We start from the raw sequence: 19,742 nt of genomic DNA on the forward strand, positions 1-19,742 counted from the left end.
TGCTTCATTAACTTTATTAAACCCTATTTTAAAACTATGTATGGTTTCTGCCTCCACTATGTTACTTTCCAGACTGTTCCACTTCCTGACAACTCTGAAAAAATACTTCCTAACATCCCTCTGACTCATCTGAGTCTTCAACTTCCAGTTGTGACCCCTTGTTTCTGTGTCCCATCTGTGGAACATCCTGTCTCTGTCCACCTTGTCAGTTCCTTGCAGTATTTTATATATCATTATCTCCCCTAACCCTCCTGTCCTCCAGTGTTGTGAAGCCGATTTCCCTTAACCTTCCTTTGTAGGACATTACCCTTAGCTCTGGGACTAGTCTAGTTACAAACCTTTGCACTTTCTCTAATTTCTTGCCATGCTTGACCAGGTGTGGGTTCCAAACTGGTGCTGTATATTCCAATATGGGCTTGATGTACACAGTGTACAGAGCCTTGAATGGTTCCTTACTGAGGTATTGGAACGCTATTCTTAGGTTTGCCAGGCGCCCATATGCTGCAGTAGTTGTCTGGTTTATGTGTGCCTCAAATGTGCTCGGTATTATACTCACCCCAAGATCCTTTTCATTGAGTGAGGTTTGCAGTCTTTGGCCACCTATCCTATACTCTGTCTGCGGTCTTCTTTGCCCTTCCCCAATTTTCATGACTTTGCATTTGGCAGGGTTAAATTTGAGGAGCCAGTTGCTAGACCAGGCTTGCAGCTTGATCCTCAACCAATTTAATTTTCCTCATTAACTTCACATCATCTGAAAACAGGGACACTTTTGAGTCTATCCCTTCTGTCATATCATTCACATATACCAAACACAGCACTGGTCCTAGGACTGACCCCTGTGGATCCCCACTTGTCACAGGCATCCACTCTGACACCTCATCACGTACCAAGACTCATTGTTGCCTCCCTGTCAGGTATTCTCTGATCCATTGCAGTGCCTTTCCTGTTATGCGTATCTAATCCTCTAACTTTTGCACTAATCTCTTGTAAGGAACTGTGTCAAAGGTCTTCTTGCAGTCCAAGAAAATCCAATCTACCCACCCCTCTTGTGTCTTGCTTCCGTTATCTTGTCATAAAACTCCAGTAGGTTTGGGACACAGGATTTCCCTGAAGCCATGCTGGTTGTCGTTTATAAGCTTTTTCCTTTCTAGGTGCTCCACCACTCTCCTGAATAAATCAAAGAGCCATTGAGTTTTGGAGGCAATACCATTATAGTACTGCTTGATGCCTCTGGCTTCCTCTGGGTGAAAATCAAGAGATTTCATACTAACACTGCTAATTGTTCAACCCTTTCAGGGTTTCGGACATACTAGTACAGCTTACGCACCAGGGTTTTTGACGTATCAATACACCTAAATTCTAGAGCCCTCAAATCTAGTGAGAGAAAGCTGGTAGGCCTACATATGAAAGAATGGGTCTATGTGGTGAGTGTGCGCAGTATAAAAAAAAATCCTGCAGCACACAGTGCGTAACGAGGAAAAAAACTGACCATGTTTTTGTATTAAAACAGCGACTTGCACTGTATTTTCATATGGCATTTATTGTCGTATTCTAGTTTTCCTGGTCTCATTTTATAGAATGGAAGACATATTACAGAAATTGAGATGATTTTGACTAGTTTTAAAATGAAAAGTACCTTGAAATTGAGCGCAAAGTAGCAGAAATGTTCGATTTTTACCAAAGTTCAAAAGTAAACAAATCATGCTAAGCGTCCAATAAACGTCAACTGGTGAGTCTAATATTCTTTCACAAGTGTGCTGATATTATTTATACCATTTCTACACTAATGCAGTAGTCTGCATAACAGTAAATCTTCTATTTTTTGTGATAATAAAAATTCAAAGTGGAAAGCAAAAGAATATAAGAGGGGCATGGGGACATGACTAATGAACAGAGGAAATGTTATTTTAGTGCCAGGAATGTCTTTCTTGTTTATTCTGGACTCTATTCGGAAATTGGCATCTTTTGAAATTTGTGGGAAATTGGCAAAATTGCTAAATTCTGACCACTTTATTGGATAGATGAAATCGGTAAATGGGTGGTTTCTTGTACTCATTCGATAGAAGTGGAGTTCTAGCTAAATAGTTATGATTTTTGTCGACTAGTACACTGGAATTGGCTGAAAATAGGGCTCAAAGTGGGCAAAATCGCCGATGCATAAACATCGTCGAGACCGCTAACTTTGCGAGAGCATAATTCCATAAGTTTTCCATCACATTTCATACTTTTGGTGTCATTATGATCGGGAAAAGATTCTCTGTCTTTTCATTTTTTTTTTTTAAATTTGGCAACCCTGAGAACAAGTCTTAGAGAGGGCCTGGCGACCCTGAAAGGGTTAAGCACTTTTTTGTGATACTCAAACACTTCTAGCATTTCAAGTGTCTGTCTATTTCCTATTTGTTATGACTAAATGATGAATGGGGGAGAAGCAATAGATTCTTTTGTTTGGATACTTGCTACATTCACTAATTTGAACCTCAGTATAAATGTAAAACACGATAATTACTTTTGTTCTCAACGTTGTGTGTGTTGGAAGTGATCAAGGACCAAGGAGTGAAACATATTCTAAATAAGTATGTCCTAGTGTTTGCTCATGTCTCTTTACTCAGTGGTCAGTATCCATTACTAAGGTTTTACCAGTATGCAGAAGAGAAAAATTATGTATAAACCATTAATTTCTGTGAATCTTAACTAATTATAGTACTGTACATCCCAGTTCCCAGGTGCTGTATATCCCCTATGCATTTTTGTACTTTCCCATAAATATAATAATAATAAACATACTCTAAACAGCTGTCTTCAGAGGATAAAGAGGATGACAAGGAGAATTCATCAGTGGAAGAAGAGCACACACTAGTGAATGAAGCTGAACATGCATCTCCAGTGAAGATGGCAGTCCAGTTACCCATGCCAAAATCTCGCTATGTTTTTGTCTTACTAGGTATGGGTGAAGAGGATTTGAACAAATTTACCAAAAATATTGAGGAATTAGGAGGGGTAGTGCATGAAGAACCAACATTTGACCCTCATATTACTCACATAGTGACACGAAAACCATCTCGTTCAGAACGTCACTTGGGAGCAATAGCATCTGGGAAATGGATGCTACGCTGCAAGTATTTAGATGATTCTGTAAAATCTGGATATTTTGTTAAGGTAGGTTTTTTTTTTTTTTTTTTTTTTTTTTTTTTACCCCAGCTTACTATACTATTAGTGGTACATCATATTTCACTAGTTCTACCATACTGTACACAGGAACATTGAAGAATGCATGATGAGCCTGCATTATTTTTCCTTTAAAGGCCAACTTCTCAAAGAAGAAAACACATTCACCATCATTCATTCCATCATTGTCTTGCTGAAAGTATACTGACATCACAATTCAGATTATCCTCCATTTGTAACTTTCCCACCCCTCTTCAGGGTGTAAGACATGCCTTTCCCACCCAGAGTGTATGCAGTAGTCTGCATAACAGTAAATCTTATTTTTTTGTGAGAATAAAAAATCAAAGTGGAAAGCAAAAGAAATGTAAGAGGGCCCTGGGGATGTGACTAACGAACAGAGGAAATGTTATTTTATTGCCAGGAATGTCTTTCTGGTTTATTCTGGACCCTATTTGGAAATTGGCATCTTTTGAAATTTGTGTGAAATTGGCAAAATTGCTAAATTCTGACCACTTTATTGGATAATTGAAATCGGTAAATGGGTGGTTTCTTGTATTCATTCGATAGAAAAAACGAAGTTCTAGTGATATAGTTATGATTTTTGTCGCCCAGTACACTGGAATTGGCCGAAAATAAGGCTCAAAGTGGGCAAAATCGCCGATGCATAAACATCGTCGAAACTAACTTCGCGAGAGCATAATTCCGCAAGTTTTCCATCAGATTTCATACTTTTGGTGTCGTTATGATCGGGAAAAGATTCTCTATCTTTTCATGATATTTTTTTTTTTTTTTTTTTTTTTTTTTGCAACCCTGAGAACAAGTCTCTGAGAGGGCCTTGCGACCCTCAAAGGGTTAAAACAGTAATTTGTTATGCTACAGGTATTGTAGTTATTATATCACAATCATTCCTGTTTTCTTAGAAGTACAGTAATATATTTCCAATACTTTATTTATTTATTTATTTATTTATTTATTTATTTATTTAGTAATTTGAGCATACATACAGAGGTACAAAAAAATAAAGATAAGAGCAGCATGCCAAAGTCACTTATATGCATAGCATTACGGGCTGGCTTAAAATTAACTTAAGATTAACTAAGCAATGATGAAATCAGTGATAAAACATTATTGTAAACAGATAACTATAAAGCACAAATGAGTATTACAAAGACAGGTCATATGGTTGCATGCATTGCTGTACATTCAGTCGAATGGAGTATTCTGTTAGGTAGTGTGTTTAAAAAATAATAAAGTTAGATTGGGTTTTAGGTTTAACATTTATGTGATATAATTGTGAGAAACATTTAAGATATACAATTTATAAGGTTCAGTTATTCAGTATTTATTTGGTTTTGGGTGAGTAAGTGATCTTTGAGAAGAGACTTGAATTTATAAACAGGTAGTGTTTCTTTTATATTTACAGGTAATGAATTCCAGATTTTAGGGCCTTTTATGTGCATTGAGTTTTTGCATAGCGTGAGATGGACACGAGGAACATCAAAGAGTGATCTGTGCCTTGTGTTATGGTCATGTGTTCTGTTGAGGTTGGCAAGGAGATGTTTGAGGGGAGGGTTAATATCAGAGTTAAGTGTTCTATGTATGTAATAGGTGCAATAATAAGTATGGATGTTTTGTATGGTGAGTAGGTTGAGTGTTTTGAATATTGGTGGAGTGTGCTGCCTGTAGTGAGAATTTGTTATCATTCTAACTGCAGCCTTTTGTTGGGTAATTAGTGGTCTGAGATGGTTAATTGTTGTTGAGCCCCATGCACAAATTCCATAGGTGAGATAGGGGTAAATACGAGAGTGATATAGGGCCAGGAGGGCTGACTGTGGAGCATAGTACCGTATCTTCGATAGTATGCCTACAGTCTTGGAAATTTTCTTAGAAATTTGTTGTATATGTGTATGAAATTTGAATCTATTATCAAGGTGGATTCCTAAGAATTTTCCCTCTGTTAGCTTTGTGATAGGTGATCCGTTTATCATTATGTTAAGAGGGACATCTGTAGCTCTGTTACCAAACTGAATGAAGTAGGTTTTGTCAATGTTTAGTGTAAGTTTGTTAGTCCTCATCCAGGTAGATATTTTCTGTAATTCGGTATTTGCAGTATTGGCTAGCGTGACTGGGCTCGGGTGAGAGAAGACGTATGTAGTGTCATCTGCAAATAGTGTGGGTTTGAGTAATTGCGAAGCATTTGGTAGGTCATTTATGTATAGGAGAAAGAGAAGAGGGCCAAGGACACTTCCCTGTGGGACACCAACTGTAATTGGTTGTGCGGAAGAGCTTGCCCCATTTGTGTACACATATTGGCTTCTGTTGCTGAGGTATGACTTGAGGTAGTTGAGGGAGTGCCCTCTTATACCATAATGTGACAATTTTACGTGGAGCAAGTCATGGTCAACTGTATCAAAAGCTTTACGTAAGTCAATGAAGATCCCCAGTGGGACTTCTTTTTTCTCTATTGCAGTGTATATATGTTCTAGCATGTGTATAATAGCATCATTAGTATTTTTATTAGGCCTGAATCCAAATTGGCAGGGGTTGAGTATGCTTTGGGAGATGAGGTAGGAGTAGATTCATTTATGAAATAATTTTTCAAAGATTTTTGAGAGAGGGTGTAAATTGGATATTGGCCTATAGTTATTCAACTCTGTTTGGTCTCCTCCTTTATGGATCGGGGTGACCCTTGCTATTTTGAGAACTGTAGGGAAGGTGGAAGATTCAATGGATTTGTTAAAGAGTGTTGCAATGATTGGTGATAGCACTTGTGACACTTTTTTGTATATAAAGGGTGGTAAGGTATTTAAATCTCCTGCCTTGTTTTTTAGTGCGTTGATAATAAGGGAGACTTCGTATGGGTTAGTAGGAGCTAGGAACAGTGTGTTCGGGTAGTTGCCAGTGAGGTAGTCATTTGGTGGGGTATCTGAGCTTGGGATTTTATTGGCAAGGTTTTGTCCTATAGTGGAGAAGAAATCATTGAGTCTGTTTGCTGTTTCTGTTGATGGGAGTTAGGGTTCATCTGATTTTGCTAATTTTATTTCGCTATTTCGTGATATCTTTTTTGTTCCCAGAATTTCTGATAGGGTTTTCCAGGTCTTTTTTATATCACCTCGTAAGTTGGATAATCTGTTCTCATAATACAATTTTTTTGCCCTTCTTATCAGGCTGGTTAGGATTGACGAGTAACGTTTTGTTTGGTCTCTGGTTATGTGACCCATTCTGTACTGTTTTTCATATCGGTGTTTTGTATTTATGGATTTGAGAATGCTGGGTGTTAGCCAGGGACTGTTCAGTCTCTTAGCTGTCATCTGTTTAGTTTTTTTAGGGCAGTGCTTGTTATAGAGGTATTGGGTCTTTTTTAGAAAATTATTAATACATTCGTCAATATCTGCATAGATTTCTAGCTCAGTGTGCCAGCCAATGTTTGTTACTGCTGTTGAGAAGTTATTAATGGCTGCCTCATTGTGAAGTCTGAAGGTGACTTTAGTAGTGTCTTGGGGTAATTTACCAAAAGTTGTTATGAGGAAAGTAGGGTAGTGGTCTGTGGTATTATCTGTAATTATGCTTGATTTTAAAGGGGATATGGTGTTGGTCCAGATGTGGTCAAGTAGGGAAACACTAGTCTCCGTAACTCTTGTAGGTTTTGTTACTGTTGGTAGCAACATGCAGTTACTCATTGTGTTTGTGAATTCAGTAACGTGTGGGTCCTGGTCTTGCAGGAGATTTATATTGAAGTCACCTGAGAGTAGTAAGTGATCTTTGTTCATGCGTGCATCAGTTATCATACTTCCTAGGTTTTGACTAAATTGGCTAATGTTTGACTGTGGAACTCTGTAGATGTTTATCAATGTGAGAGGTTTTTGTAGGTATTTGGATTTGAATTTAGCTATTATATATTCCCCATGTTCATCCCTTGTGCAAGTATTAGTGATACATTCTAGTTGGTCTGAGTAGTATATAGCTGTGCCACCCCCTTGTTGATCTGTCCTACAGTTGTGTATTTCCATCTGATAATGGCCCCAACTTTTGTTTTTGTTCATCAGTTATATCTGGTATCCTGTGGCTTGGTTGGCAACACACTCGCCTCACACACTAGGTGTCCGTGGTTTAGTGCCCAGCATGGTTGGATACATTGGGCATATTTCCTTACACTTGGTGTGTCTGTCCCTGTTCACCTAGCAGTAAGTAGGTACCTGGGTGTTAGTCGATTGGTGTGGGTTGCATCCTGGGGGACAAGATTAAAGGACCTCAATGAAAAGAAGACAGTCCCCATTGACGAACTGACTTTTTTAGGTTATCCTGGGTGGCTAACCTTCCATGTTAAATATCCAAACAAATCTTAATCTTATCTTACCTATTTTATAATTAACTTCTGTCTATTGTCAGTATATATTGACCTATTTAAATTTTCATGTATCTGATTTTCATCCATTATTGGATTTAGTTTAGAATGAAATATGGTTGATATGTCATTAATAGTGTAATATATACCAAGTATGAGTTTGTGTTATACAGTAGTTGCTAGTTGGTTACTGGTATTGGGGATGTTCAGTCAGAGAGGGTGACTCTGGGAGAATAAACTAATAAAGGATAGACATTTTCCTAGGGAGAGAGAGGGAGAGACAAAGAGGGGGAGGGAGAGAGAGAGAGGGGAGGGAGAGAGATAGGGGGAAGGGCAAGAGAGAGAAGAGAGGGAGGGAGGAGAGAGAGAGGGAGGGAGGAGAGAGAGAGAGAGGGGGGCAGAGAGAGGGGGGGGAGAGAGAAAGAGGGGGAGAGAGAGAGAGGGGAGGGAGGGAAGGAGGGAAAGAGGATGTGTAAGAAGGAATCTAATACAAGATGGAGCATATCTTATGGATGGACATTTTCCTTCTTGGAATTCTGTTCTTTATTCCATTATTAAAAATATTGTGTGAGGGAAGTAAACTGCAGTTGATAAATTGATTATGACTTTAGATTTCTATGGGCATAAGAATATTTGATAGAGTACTTGTATCAATTATTCATTCATTGAATCTTGCATATGTCAAGCAGTTTTGTGTCTTATTTTAATGTTGCTTATAATATAAAATTATTTGTGACATTAAATTATAACTTTGCTTTACAGGAAGAGCCATATGAATGGGGCAACCCTACTACTGAATGTTTTTCAGAATTATCACCTGATAGTTCAGAATTCAAGTTGTCTGTTGCTGCCCGAAGATGGAGAATTAAAATTAATGATGTATCCAATCAAAGAAAAATAAAGGGGGCTTTTCAAAGCATGATAGCCTTGGTCCATTCCAGCCGAGAAAGAGTGGAAGCCTATACTCGACTTATTGAAGCAGGCGGTGGAAGAGTCGTTACAGCAAAGTAAGGAATATTCTCAGTTGTTTTTCAGGTTAGATACAGTGCTGAAATATTGTTAGCCTTATTCAAGTAATTTCATGAGATTAGTCAAAAGAGTAAAGCTTCCATGCAGCTATATTTAAACCTGCTTTTCTTGCCAGTTCTATTTTCTTTATGGCTTCCTGTGTACTGTATTCTTCTTCCTGTTCAAAGGAGAAATGAAGCTGACAGTGCACGAGACACATTGCATAATAATAATATGCCTCGTGTCTTGTTACTGGCATGAGGCTCCCCTCCCAGAGATAGAAAGCATCACTCCTCTGAGAAAAAAATCAGGGAGATGACTATCAAGACATTTTGTTGGTATTTATGGTACTTCTCCAAGCACCACTCACCCTCTAGTGTTCATGTAGATGATGAGACTAAACAGGTCATGGTTAACAACTCGTTATATTCCCAAAATACTGAGATAGCATTGTGGCAAGGTGTTTGACCATTGCATTCCATTGAATGCATGCATCACAGATGGATCTCATTGTTTGATGCACATAAAATTTATAAATTTTACATATCCTTTCAGCTACTTAAGCGTCTTTTTTTTTTTTTGAGCCAGCTCATCGCAGAAGTGTCGTATGGAAAAATGTCTATCATATTAATCCCTTTGAACTCTGACACAATAGTAATGAGAATATAATGGAAACAATGGACGAAGTAGCAGCCATTGTGTTCTTGACAAAGGTCCCTGCACTGTGGCACTTGGACCCTACACATCAGTCATAAAAGCCCAAAGTCAAACTTCTGAAGGTCACCAATGACTGTACATACATCTTACAACTTTGCACTTATGAAAGGTGAGATCCAGAAGTGCTGTATTTCGCGGCTTGTAAGACTTGTTTTAGTTTCAATGGCTCGGCATCGGATGTAACTGGGAGAGTTACAGCCCACCCCACACCTCAAGCTTATAGCTCCCATCACTGACCTTCCGTTTATAGGACATGGTGGTTTTTAGAGACATTTTATGGAAAAAAAAACATGCTTCTAATAAGCCGCCAAATATGGTAATACCTGTGAAAGCTCATCAGGATGTACCAGAAAGTTCCCCATGCCATCTAATGCAGCTCTGTGCAAGAAATAATTAATATTGACTATTGTTGAGAGACTTGCTATTTCTAATAAAAATTAAATGAAATCTCAGTTCATAAAATGTGTGGGCTGATAATGATGGATTTTGCTGTGCAGGAATTTAGCACAGTAATTTTAATTTTTTTATTTCCCAGAAATATATGCAATGTGCAATTGTGCATTATCTCTTAATCCTGTCCAATCTGCTTTTTTTTTTTTTTTATGTATGCTTAAATTTCCACAGTATAACATGGAGAGCCTGTGGGGAAACACATTTCCAAGTTATTTTTTGGGGCCATCTTACCACAGGTGTTCCTCATTTTAAGGTCCTTTGCTTTAAAGCTCTTTGCTAATATGGCGCTTTTCAATTATATTCATGTTTATTATTTTTGGTTCTTGCCTTGCTCTTAAGATGGCTTTTGGCAGTGGCACTTTTTTTTTTTTTTTCATTTATTATTTTTACTCTTGCATCATTATTTTTTTAAGCCTAGCACTATTGTGCACTTATTAACCCTTAAACTGACCAAACATAGAGCTACGTTCACTGTGTAACGCTCCGATTGGATCATAGATCTGCGTTTTATTTTACATGCTTTCAACCTTGCCACAGTAAGCCTGAGTTGCCTAAAGATGAGAGAATGAGTCTGTGCACTCAGTGTGTGCAGTATGACAAAATTTGGGGATGCTGGGAAAGATGCGCTCTTCATTTTAAACCAAAAAAAAAAAAAAAAATTTTCTCGAAATATTCAGAGCAGTACGCAACATAAGAACATAAGAAAGGAGGAACTCTGCAGGAGGCCTGCTGGCCCATACTAGGCAGGTCCTTTACAATTCATCCCACTAACAAAACATTTGCCCAACCCAATTTTCAATGCCACCCAAGAAATAAGCTCTGATGTGAAAGTCCCACTCAAATCCAACCCATCCCACTCATGTATTTATCCAACCTAGATTTGAAACTACCCAAAGTCCCAGCCTCAATAACCCAACTAGGTAGTCTGTTCCACTCATCAACTACCCTATTTCCAAACCAATACTTTCCTATGTCCTTTCTAAATCTAAACTTATCTAATTTAAATCCATTACTGCACGTTCTCTCTTGGAGAGACATCCTCAAGACCTTATTAATATCCCCTTTATTAATACCTATCTTCCACTTATACACTTCGATCAGGTCTCCCCTCATTCTTCGTCTAACAAGTGAATGTAACTTAAGAGTCTTCAATCTTTCTTCATAAGGAAGATTTCTGATGCTATGTATTAATTTAGTCATCCTACGCTGAATGTTTTCTATCGAATTTATGTCCATTTTGTAATACGGAGACCAGAACTGAGCTGCATAATCTAGGTGAGGCCTTACTAATGATGTATAAAGCTGCAGTATGACCTCTGGACTTCTGTTGCTTACACTTCTTGATATAAATCCCAGTAATCTATTTGCCTTATTACGTACGCTTAGGCATTGCTGTCTTGGTTTAAGGTTGCTGCTCACCATAACCCCCAAGTCCTTTTCGCAATCTGTATGGCTAAGTTCTACATCATTTAATTTATAAGTACTAGGGTTATGGGCACTCCCAAGCTTCAGAACCTTGCATTTATCTACATTGAACTGCATCTGCCACTTTTCTGACCAAGAATAGAGTTTGTTTAAATCCTCCTGAAGTTCCCTAACATCTACGTTTGAATCAATTATCCTACCTATCTTTGTGTCATCGGCGAATTTGCTCATATCACTAGTAATTCCTTCATCAAGATCATTGATATATATTATAAACAACAACGGGCCCAAGACTGATCCCTGTGGAACGCCACTTGCTACAGATCCCCACTCGGATTTAACCCCATTTATGGACACTCTCTGCTTCCTGTCAGTGAGCCATGACTCGATCCACGAGAGCACTTTTCCCCCAATGCCATGAGCTGCCACTTTCTTTAACAGTCTATGGTGCGGAACTCTATCAAAAGCCTTACTAAAATCTAAGTAAATAATATCAAATTCTTTATTGTGGTCAACAGCCTCAAAAGCTTTACTGAAGAAAGTTAATAAATTAGTTAGACAAGACCAGCCTCTTGTGAATCCATGCTGAGTATCATTAATCAAGCTATGCTTATCGAGATGGCTTCTTATAATCTCAGCTATAATTGACTCTAGCAACTTGCCTACAATTGAGGTCAGGCTTATTGGGCGGTAATTTGACGGTAACGACTTGTCCCCTGTTTTAAAAATAGGAGTTACATTAGCCATCTTCCACATATCAGACACTACACCTGTTTGAAGAGATAAATTAAAAATATTAGTTAATGGTTCACAGAGTTCCATTTTGCATTCCTTAAGAACCCTTGAAAAAACCTCATCAGGACCTGGCGACTTATTTTGCTTCAGTCTGTCTATCTGCCTCACAACCATCTCACTAGTGACTGTGATGTTACATAATTTATCTTCTTCTAGCCCACTGTAAAAATTAATTACTGGAATATTGTTAGTGTCTTCCTGTGTAAAAACTGAGAGAAAATAATTATTTAAAATCAAGCACATTTCATTCTCTTTGTCAGTAAGGTGCCCATAGTTATTTTTAAGGGGACCTATCTTATCTCTAACTTTTGTTCTATAGACCTGGAAAAAACTTTTTGGGTTAGTTTTAGAATCCCTAGCAACTTTAATTTCATAGTCCCTTTTAGCTTTTCTTATCCCCTTTTTAATGTCCCTCTTAATGTCAATATACTGATTCATAAGATGACCCTCACCTCTTTTGATACGCCTATAAATTCCTTTCTTATGCCCTAGTAGATATTTGAGCCTATTATTCATCCATTTTGGGTCATTTCTATTTGATCTAATTTCTTTATATGGGATAAACGCTCTTTGAGCAGCATGTATAGTGTTCAGAAAACTGTCATATTGATAGCTCTCTTCGTTACCCCAGTCAACAGATGATAAGTGTTCTCTAAGCCCATCGTAATCTGCTAAGCGAAAATCTGGGACTGTTACTGAGTTATCGCTACTATCGTACTTCCATTCAATGCTAAATGTAATTGATTTGTGGTCGCTAGCACCCAGTTCCTCTGAAATTTCTAAATTATTAACAAGGGATTCATTGTTTGCCATAACTAAGTCAAGCAGGTTATTTCCCCTTGTAGGTTCTGTCACAAACTGCTTCAAAAAACAATCCTGAACTACTTCTAAGAAGTCGTATGATTCTAAATTCCCAGTCAAGAAATTCCAATCAATATGACTAAAGTTAAAGTCTCCTAGAATTACTACATTATCGTGCCTTGTGGCCTTAACAATTTCCTCCCATAGTAGTTTCCCTTGGTCCCTATCTAAGTTTGGGGGACGGTATATCACTCCTAAAATCAGTTTTTCATGCCCCTCTGAAAATTCTATCCAAATAGACTCTGTATGTGTTACTTCAGACTTAATACCCATTTTTATGCAACAGTTCAAGCGATCTCGGACATACAATGCCACCCCACCCCCCCTCCCAATACTTCTATCTTCTTGGAACAATTTAAAACCCTGAATATGACATTCCGCAGGCATGTCCCGACTTTTTGAATTAAACCACGTCTCAGTTAAGGCAAATACATCAATGTTACCTACACTAGCAACTAATCTCAACTCGTCCATCTTATTCCTAGCACTACGGCAATTAGCATAATAAACATTGAAAGACTCTCCTTTCTCTTTACCCTTCCTGCTCATTTCTATTTTTCTACTAAACCTATTACTGTCCTTATCACCCAAGGTCCCTGGCTTTTCAATATCTATCTCGTTCTTATTATTACTAGTTCCCCTAGAACTCGTAATATTACTACACTGGGACTTCACTGCTTTCCTGCCAAAACCCATACCACTAACTATTCCTAGTTTAAAGTCCTAACTGCTCCCTCCACTGCAGTTGCCAGTGCTCCCACCCCACACCTAGATAAGTGAACCCATCCCTAGCAAACATGTCATTTCTGCCATAGAAGAGGTCCCAGTTGTCAATGAATGTTACTGCATTTTCCTTACAGTATTTGTCCAGCCAGCAATTGACACCAATTGCCCTGGACAACCATTCACTTCCAACTCCCCTCCTTGGCAAAATACCACATATGAGAGGGTTCCCACCCTTACTTCTAATTATTTCTATTGCTGACCTATACCTGCTAATCAGGTCCTCACTCCTACGTCTGCCAACATCGTTGCCTCCAGCACTGAGACAGATAATAGGATTGCTCCCATTACCTTTCATGATGTCATCCAAACGGCTAACAATATCCTCCATCCTAGCCCCAGGAAAGCAAACTCTCTGTCTCCTACTCCTGTCCTTCAAGCAGAACGCCCTATCCATATACCTAACTTGGCTATCCCCAACAACAACAATATTCTTACCTTCCTTAATGTCTTTCGTCGTCTCGTTCACAGTAGTCGACTCACATTCGTCGGGTAGCACTGAGAATGTATTGGATGTTTCCACAACAGTTTCCACGGCAGTCTCTTTCTTCTTCATCGTTTCTACCTTTCCATTCGTCTTCTTGATCGTCAACTTCTTTCCCTGCTGTCCAGCCACTGACCAGTTTCCCTTCTTGACCTGAGGACTCAAAACAGGAGGACTACTACGAATCTTCTTGTTTTCCTCGGTCAGTCGCCGAATTTCCATATTCGCCAACCTCAATTCTTCCTTAAGCTGTTGGTAAAGTTGCTCGATGGAGGGCATCTTGCTTCAATTCTAGAGAGCGCGCAAACAGGTCTTCACAGAGCCAAGTACACGTCAACACTGCGCAAAAGCCAACTCAATCAGGAGCTACTGCGCAGCACGTCCGCACGGCCCAATAGCGATGCGAATGTTTATCTACATTTGGACAGTTTCAGGGTTAAATGATAATGTAAATGCATTTTTAGGCTTTTATATGCACTGACTAGTGGAAAAAATGGCTGTGATTCGCTTTACAGTGGTGGTCTGGAACCTAACCCATCTGTATATAGCAATTTTAAATATGTGTTGTACATTGTATATAGGCTATTTGTGATTTTACTAAAGACATTAGAGCACTGTATTTAAAACATTCCATCAATAATTTGTTGTTTATTCTTGTCTCCCTCAGACCCCCATATAAAGAAGTGGAGGGTGTTACCCATTTTTTTCTGGAAGTAAACAAAACTACAGAAAAATTTGACCTTGCAAGTTTTGCTGCACGTCAGATTCCTTGTCTTCCTCCACTTTTCCTTAATGAATATCTGATTAGTGATCCATTACCTAATGTGATGAATCACTTCATTCCTGAATATAAAGCAATTCTTGAAGATATGAGGTAAGTTAAAAAATAATAATTTTTAAATTTCTGATGCCTTGTTAAAAAACAAATATAATAAATATCTTTTGGAATATAACATTGCAATCATTTAGGGTTCTTAGATAATTTATTTGCCATTATTACTACTACTCCTTTTTTCTCCTTTTTTCATTTTTCTTTCTTTGTTCCCACACTTCCCTTTGATATCCTCTCATTTTGCTTCATTGCTCCCTCCCTCTCTTTTTTCCTATTTTTTTTTTATTTAGATAACCTGATTATATTTTGATGTTCACAGTAATTGCTATTGTATCTATAATGTAGTTAGGATATGTATGTTTTCTCAGCTTACTTTTTCAAATACAGTATTTTTATTGCATATTTTCTCTTAGCAATTGCTTATAGTTGAAGAAACCTTATTTCTCATTGTATGGGTAATACTTTGGAAATATTAATTAGAAAAAAGCATGATGTTTGGTATTTGATCTAACCTTTAGGTATAAGGACTTAGACACCTCACTTACAACTTTTTCTCTTATATTTTATTAAAAAGTCCTTTTATTTTTCAGTAGAGCTCATCAAAGTCCCATTAAAAGAATAAAGAAGAAGTGAGAGTTATGGTATTGGATAATAAATATGCATGTGTATGTGCATGCACACATGTGCTCATATGCGTGTACACCAATGCACATGCGCACAAAAACATATGCATACACACACATTGTGGTGTGTTATTATGTTGATTTCAAGACCACTTGAATTATAAAGAAATTCTTGCTGTGATGAAAAAGACAGAATATTAATGTGATCCAGTTAAAATAAAAAGTACTAAAATTGTACTTTAAGCTTTTTCTTGGTTAGTGCATAAGGTATATTGTATTATATCATTTTCCTGAGCAAAATCAGTACATGAACCATTTTGCTTGGATAAGGATTGCATCATTCACACTGTATTAATTACTGTAATTTAGTACAGCACTGATGAATATTGTTTAGTGGGGAGTCTGGATTGTAGATGTCATGTATTTAATCAGTAGAATCAAGTGTCAGCAAATACAGTAGTATGCATAAATAAAACCAAATAGGGTAGTGAATCAAATTTAAACACATTTTGCTGATTAAGCATTCTCAAGTTGACACACACACGCACGCGCGCACACACACACACACACACACACACACACACACACACACACACACACACACACACACACACACACACACACACACACACACACACACACACACACACACACACACACACACACACACACACACACACACCCACCCACACCCACACACACACACACACACACACACACACACACACACACACACACACACACACACACACACACACACACACACACACACACACACACACACACACACACACACACACACACACACACACACACACACACACACACACACACACACACACACACACACACACACACACACACACACACACACACACACACACACACACACACACACTTACACACACACACACACACACACACACACACACACACACACACACACACACACACACACACACACACACACACACACACACACACACACACACGAACTCATCATATCTACCTGTCAAAGCAGGGGGTAACCAAAGAGTGATGGGGAGAGAAGAGGGAGAAAGCTATCCCTACAAATTTGCAGGCTTCCACATTTGTTCATTCTGATTATGCAACATTTTTACTAAAAGGCAATCAGCAAATAAAATTCATCACCTAATATTTTATTTTTTAGCATTGGCTTTCTCATGCCTGTATCTCTCTTATTCTGGTTCATTATTTCATGAGTGTTATTTTTAACCATATTAAAATGATTACACAAATAGGGTTTCTTAAACACAAAATGAACGAAGCCAACCATATCCCACCAAGGCAAGGCGACCTAAAAAGAAAAACGTAAGTTTCTCTTTTTAACTTCAGTAATGCATACGGGAGAAGGGGTTGCTAGCCCCTTGCTCCCGGCATTTTAGTCGCCTCTTATGACACGCATGGCTTATGGAGTAAGAATTCTGTTCCACTTCCCCATGGAGATAAGAGGAAATAAACCTGCACAAGAACTAGTAAGAAAATAGAAGAAAACCCAGAGGGGTGTGTGTGTGTGTGTATATATATGCTTGTACATGCAAGTGTAGTGTGACCTAAGTCTTGGAGGACAAATGTCATCATTGATGAGTAGTGTCTAGAAAAGGAAGTTGGACTACGGTATAAGCTCAATAATGAGTTCAGTACCGTTAAGTCTCATCTTTGAAACCATTAAAGCCCAAACATCTGAGGAAAATTTTTTTTTCTCAACACACCGGCTGTATCCCACCAAAGCATGTTAAAGAAAAATGAAAGTTTTTCTTCTTAAATTTAGTAATTTATACAGAAGGGGTTACTAGCCTCTTGCTCCTCTGCATTTTAGAGGAATGATAATATCAACTTTTAATTACCACATCACTAACATTCAGCAAGCAGATTTGCTGGCTCAGTACTCATTATTGAGCCGTTAATCATCTCAAATTTCTGTTTAAGAGCTTCCCCACCTTTCGTTCACCCAATTTGCAGACGATGTCATCCATGTTGTCTCCTCTGTCCCTACAGCTGGTGCAAATAAGCATAGGAGAGTAATTGAGAAAATGAATGAAGAACTAAATAGAACAGCCAGGTGGGAGAAGAAATGGAGAATCACAACCAATCCAGACAAAGTCCTCATCAGCACCGTCGGATGCTTGCCAACAACCATAGAAGACAAAGGGGACATTTCCATCAGAGGCACCCAAATTGCTATTAGGAATCCAAACAAGATCCTAGGATACGAGATCGACAGATTACTCGACTCTACATCCCACATAACCAAAAAAGTAAACCTAGCGAAAGCCCGCCTTGGCCAACTTTACCGATTCAAAGCAGCTCCTCCCCACATCAAACTACACTTGTACAAGATGATGATCAGACCTCTGCTGGAATACCCCTGTGTACCCATGTTGCTCACAACCAAAACCAACATGCTAAAACTCTAAAGAGTCCAAAACAAAGCTGTCCACTTCATCACTGGCACCAGACTCAGGACCTACACATACAACAGAGAATCCCCACAGTCAATGTCCGGTTAGACAAACTCACAAAGAGACAACTATATGACGTGCAGGAACTCTATGTGCCTGACAGAGAGAACCACCCCCACCCAGTGAACATGACCGACTATACCATTACCACCCCTCCTCACAGATCCCAAAGAATGACCCTCCAACAAAGAGTTCGACGCTTCATCCACAAGGAGAACTTCCCTCAACCGAAAATATTAAGTGACCTCCCCGCAGAAGAAGAATGGATACCACAGGAACCATTCTATGTCCAGTAACACGGACTAACGCTCCCCATCTTCGGGTGACCCACTTCTGTCAACCAACACCTCACAACTAATCATGTTGCACCTACAACTACCCTCCAGCAGGACACCACCTCAGTCACTGCTTAGCCAGCCAACCCCAGGTGAGCAACCAACCTCCATCAAATGACCTGCAACTTCCGCCAGCAGCTGCGGCCTTCTGACCAACCTCTTGCGGAAAAAAAAAAAAATTGCATGCAGTATGCATCCTTCCAATTCAATGACGTACTGGTATAACAACAATATAGCAGTGTGCAATTGATGGGCAGGAGGAATACCCCACTCATAAAACCAACCCCTCTATAAATTACTCGGTATGCACACACGTGTATTCAAAATACACCAAAGTGGATAGGCCACTACCCTTTTATAACCCCACCTACCCCTCCTCCCTCCCCAACCTTTCCTACATTCCATCCTCACCCATCCTTCTTCCTCCCTCCCATCTTGTGGCTTAGCGCTTCTTTTTGATTATAATAATAATCCCTCCCATCTTACCAAAGCTCTGGTCAGAACCTCGCAACCTCGTTCTCTCCCTGCTTGGTGGGGTATATTATGTGCTTTTGTAATTTTAATAGATTGGAGATTTATATAGTGACACTAACCATAAATTTGATTCTCTACCCTATATATCATTTTATTTAGTTACAGCAATAATATTTTGGGTAAGTACGGTTGGTGAATGTTTTTATTGTGTAAATATATGCACAACTGGCCACTATAATGTCAGGGCTCTTAGTAGAGCTTGCCTATCTTAGCCAGAAGACAATAAATCCTTGGAACATGTTAAAAGAAAGCTTAGCATTTAATTTAGAGCAAATCTACTATAAATGTTGTAAGTCAACCTTTTTGTATGTAGAATATTTGTATTTCAAGAAGAACAAATTCTTCAGTTTTTCATTAAGTTCATTACCCATTAATCTATCTCTTGTGAGTTAGTTGTGCCACCTGGGTAGCTAGTTGTTTGTCATGCCACTTCAGATTAAAGTGGTGTCCAAACCTTCACCTATTGGAAAAATAAAAATACAGAAAAAGTTATTGTCAAGCATTTTTGTACAAGCAAAAAAAAAAAAACTAAATTTAAATAACGTATTAAAACCATCTTTCCTTGTGGATCGAGGACGTGTACAATCAGTTTATGTATGAAGTATTTTTTTTAACACTTAACCTGTTTTCCTCCAAGGCAGGGTAACAGTACGAAAGAAACTCATTCATCGTCATTTATTTCCAAGATTTTATTTTTTCAGAAGTACATTGCCATCACAGTTCTAATGATCCACCAAACTGCAACATCACCACTCATTCTGCAGTATACAGGCACTGTTTCTCGCCTCCAAAATTCAAGTCCTAATAGTCCATTTTTTTTTTTTTTTTTAATAAAAAATAAAATGATAAAACCTGACTGGTATGTGTTGGAATGTGTGCAGCCATTGCCAACAATCTAA

At 38.5% G+C, this 19,742-nt stretch overlaps 1 protein-coding gene across 10 annotated transcripts in view; it reads left to right on the top strand.

Moving 5' to 3' along the window:
- Positions 1-19,742, top strand: part of mus101 (mutagen-sensitive 101) — a 103,976-nt gene that overhangs the window by 61,304 nt on the left and 22,930 nt on the right. For 4 of the 10 annotated variants that reach the window (XR_011391657.1, XR_011391658.1, XM_070082224.1 and 1 more), the window contains exons 16-18: positions 2,794-3,156; positions 8,273-8,517; positions 14,704-14,910. Coding sequence is in view for 6 of the 10 variants with exons in the window: in XM_070082224.1 (XP_069938325.1) it covers positions 2,794-3,156; positions 8,273-8,517; positions 14,704-14,910 (815 nt within the window). In the remaining 4 variants the exon portion in view is untranslated. Of the gene's footprint in view, positions 1-2,793; positions 3,157-8,272; positions 8,518-14,703; positions 14,911-15,458; positions 17,743-18,137; positions 19,429-19,742 lie in introns of those variants that run through there. The other 6 variants (XM_070082222.1, XM_070082223.1, XR_011391656.1 and 3 more) reach the window with 5 other exon arrangements.

The sequence above is a fragment of the Cherax quadricarinatus genome, chromosome 7 (genome assembly GCF_038502225.1).
Source record: "Cherax quadricarinatus isolate ZL_2023a chromosome 7, ASM3850222v1, whole genome shotgun sequence".
Taxonomy (NCBI): Eukaryota; Metazoa; Arthropoda; class Malacostraca; order Decapoda; family Parastacidae; genus Cherax; species Cherax quadricarinatus.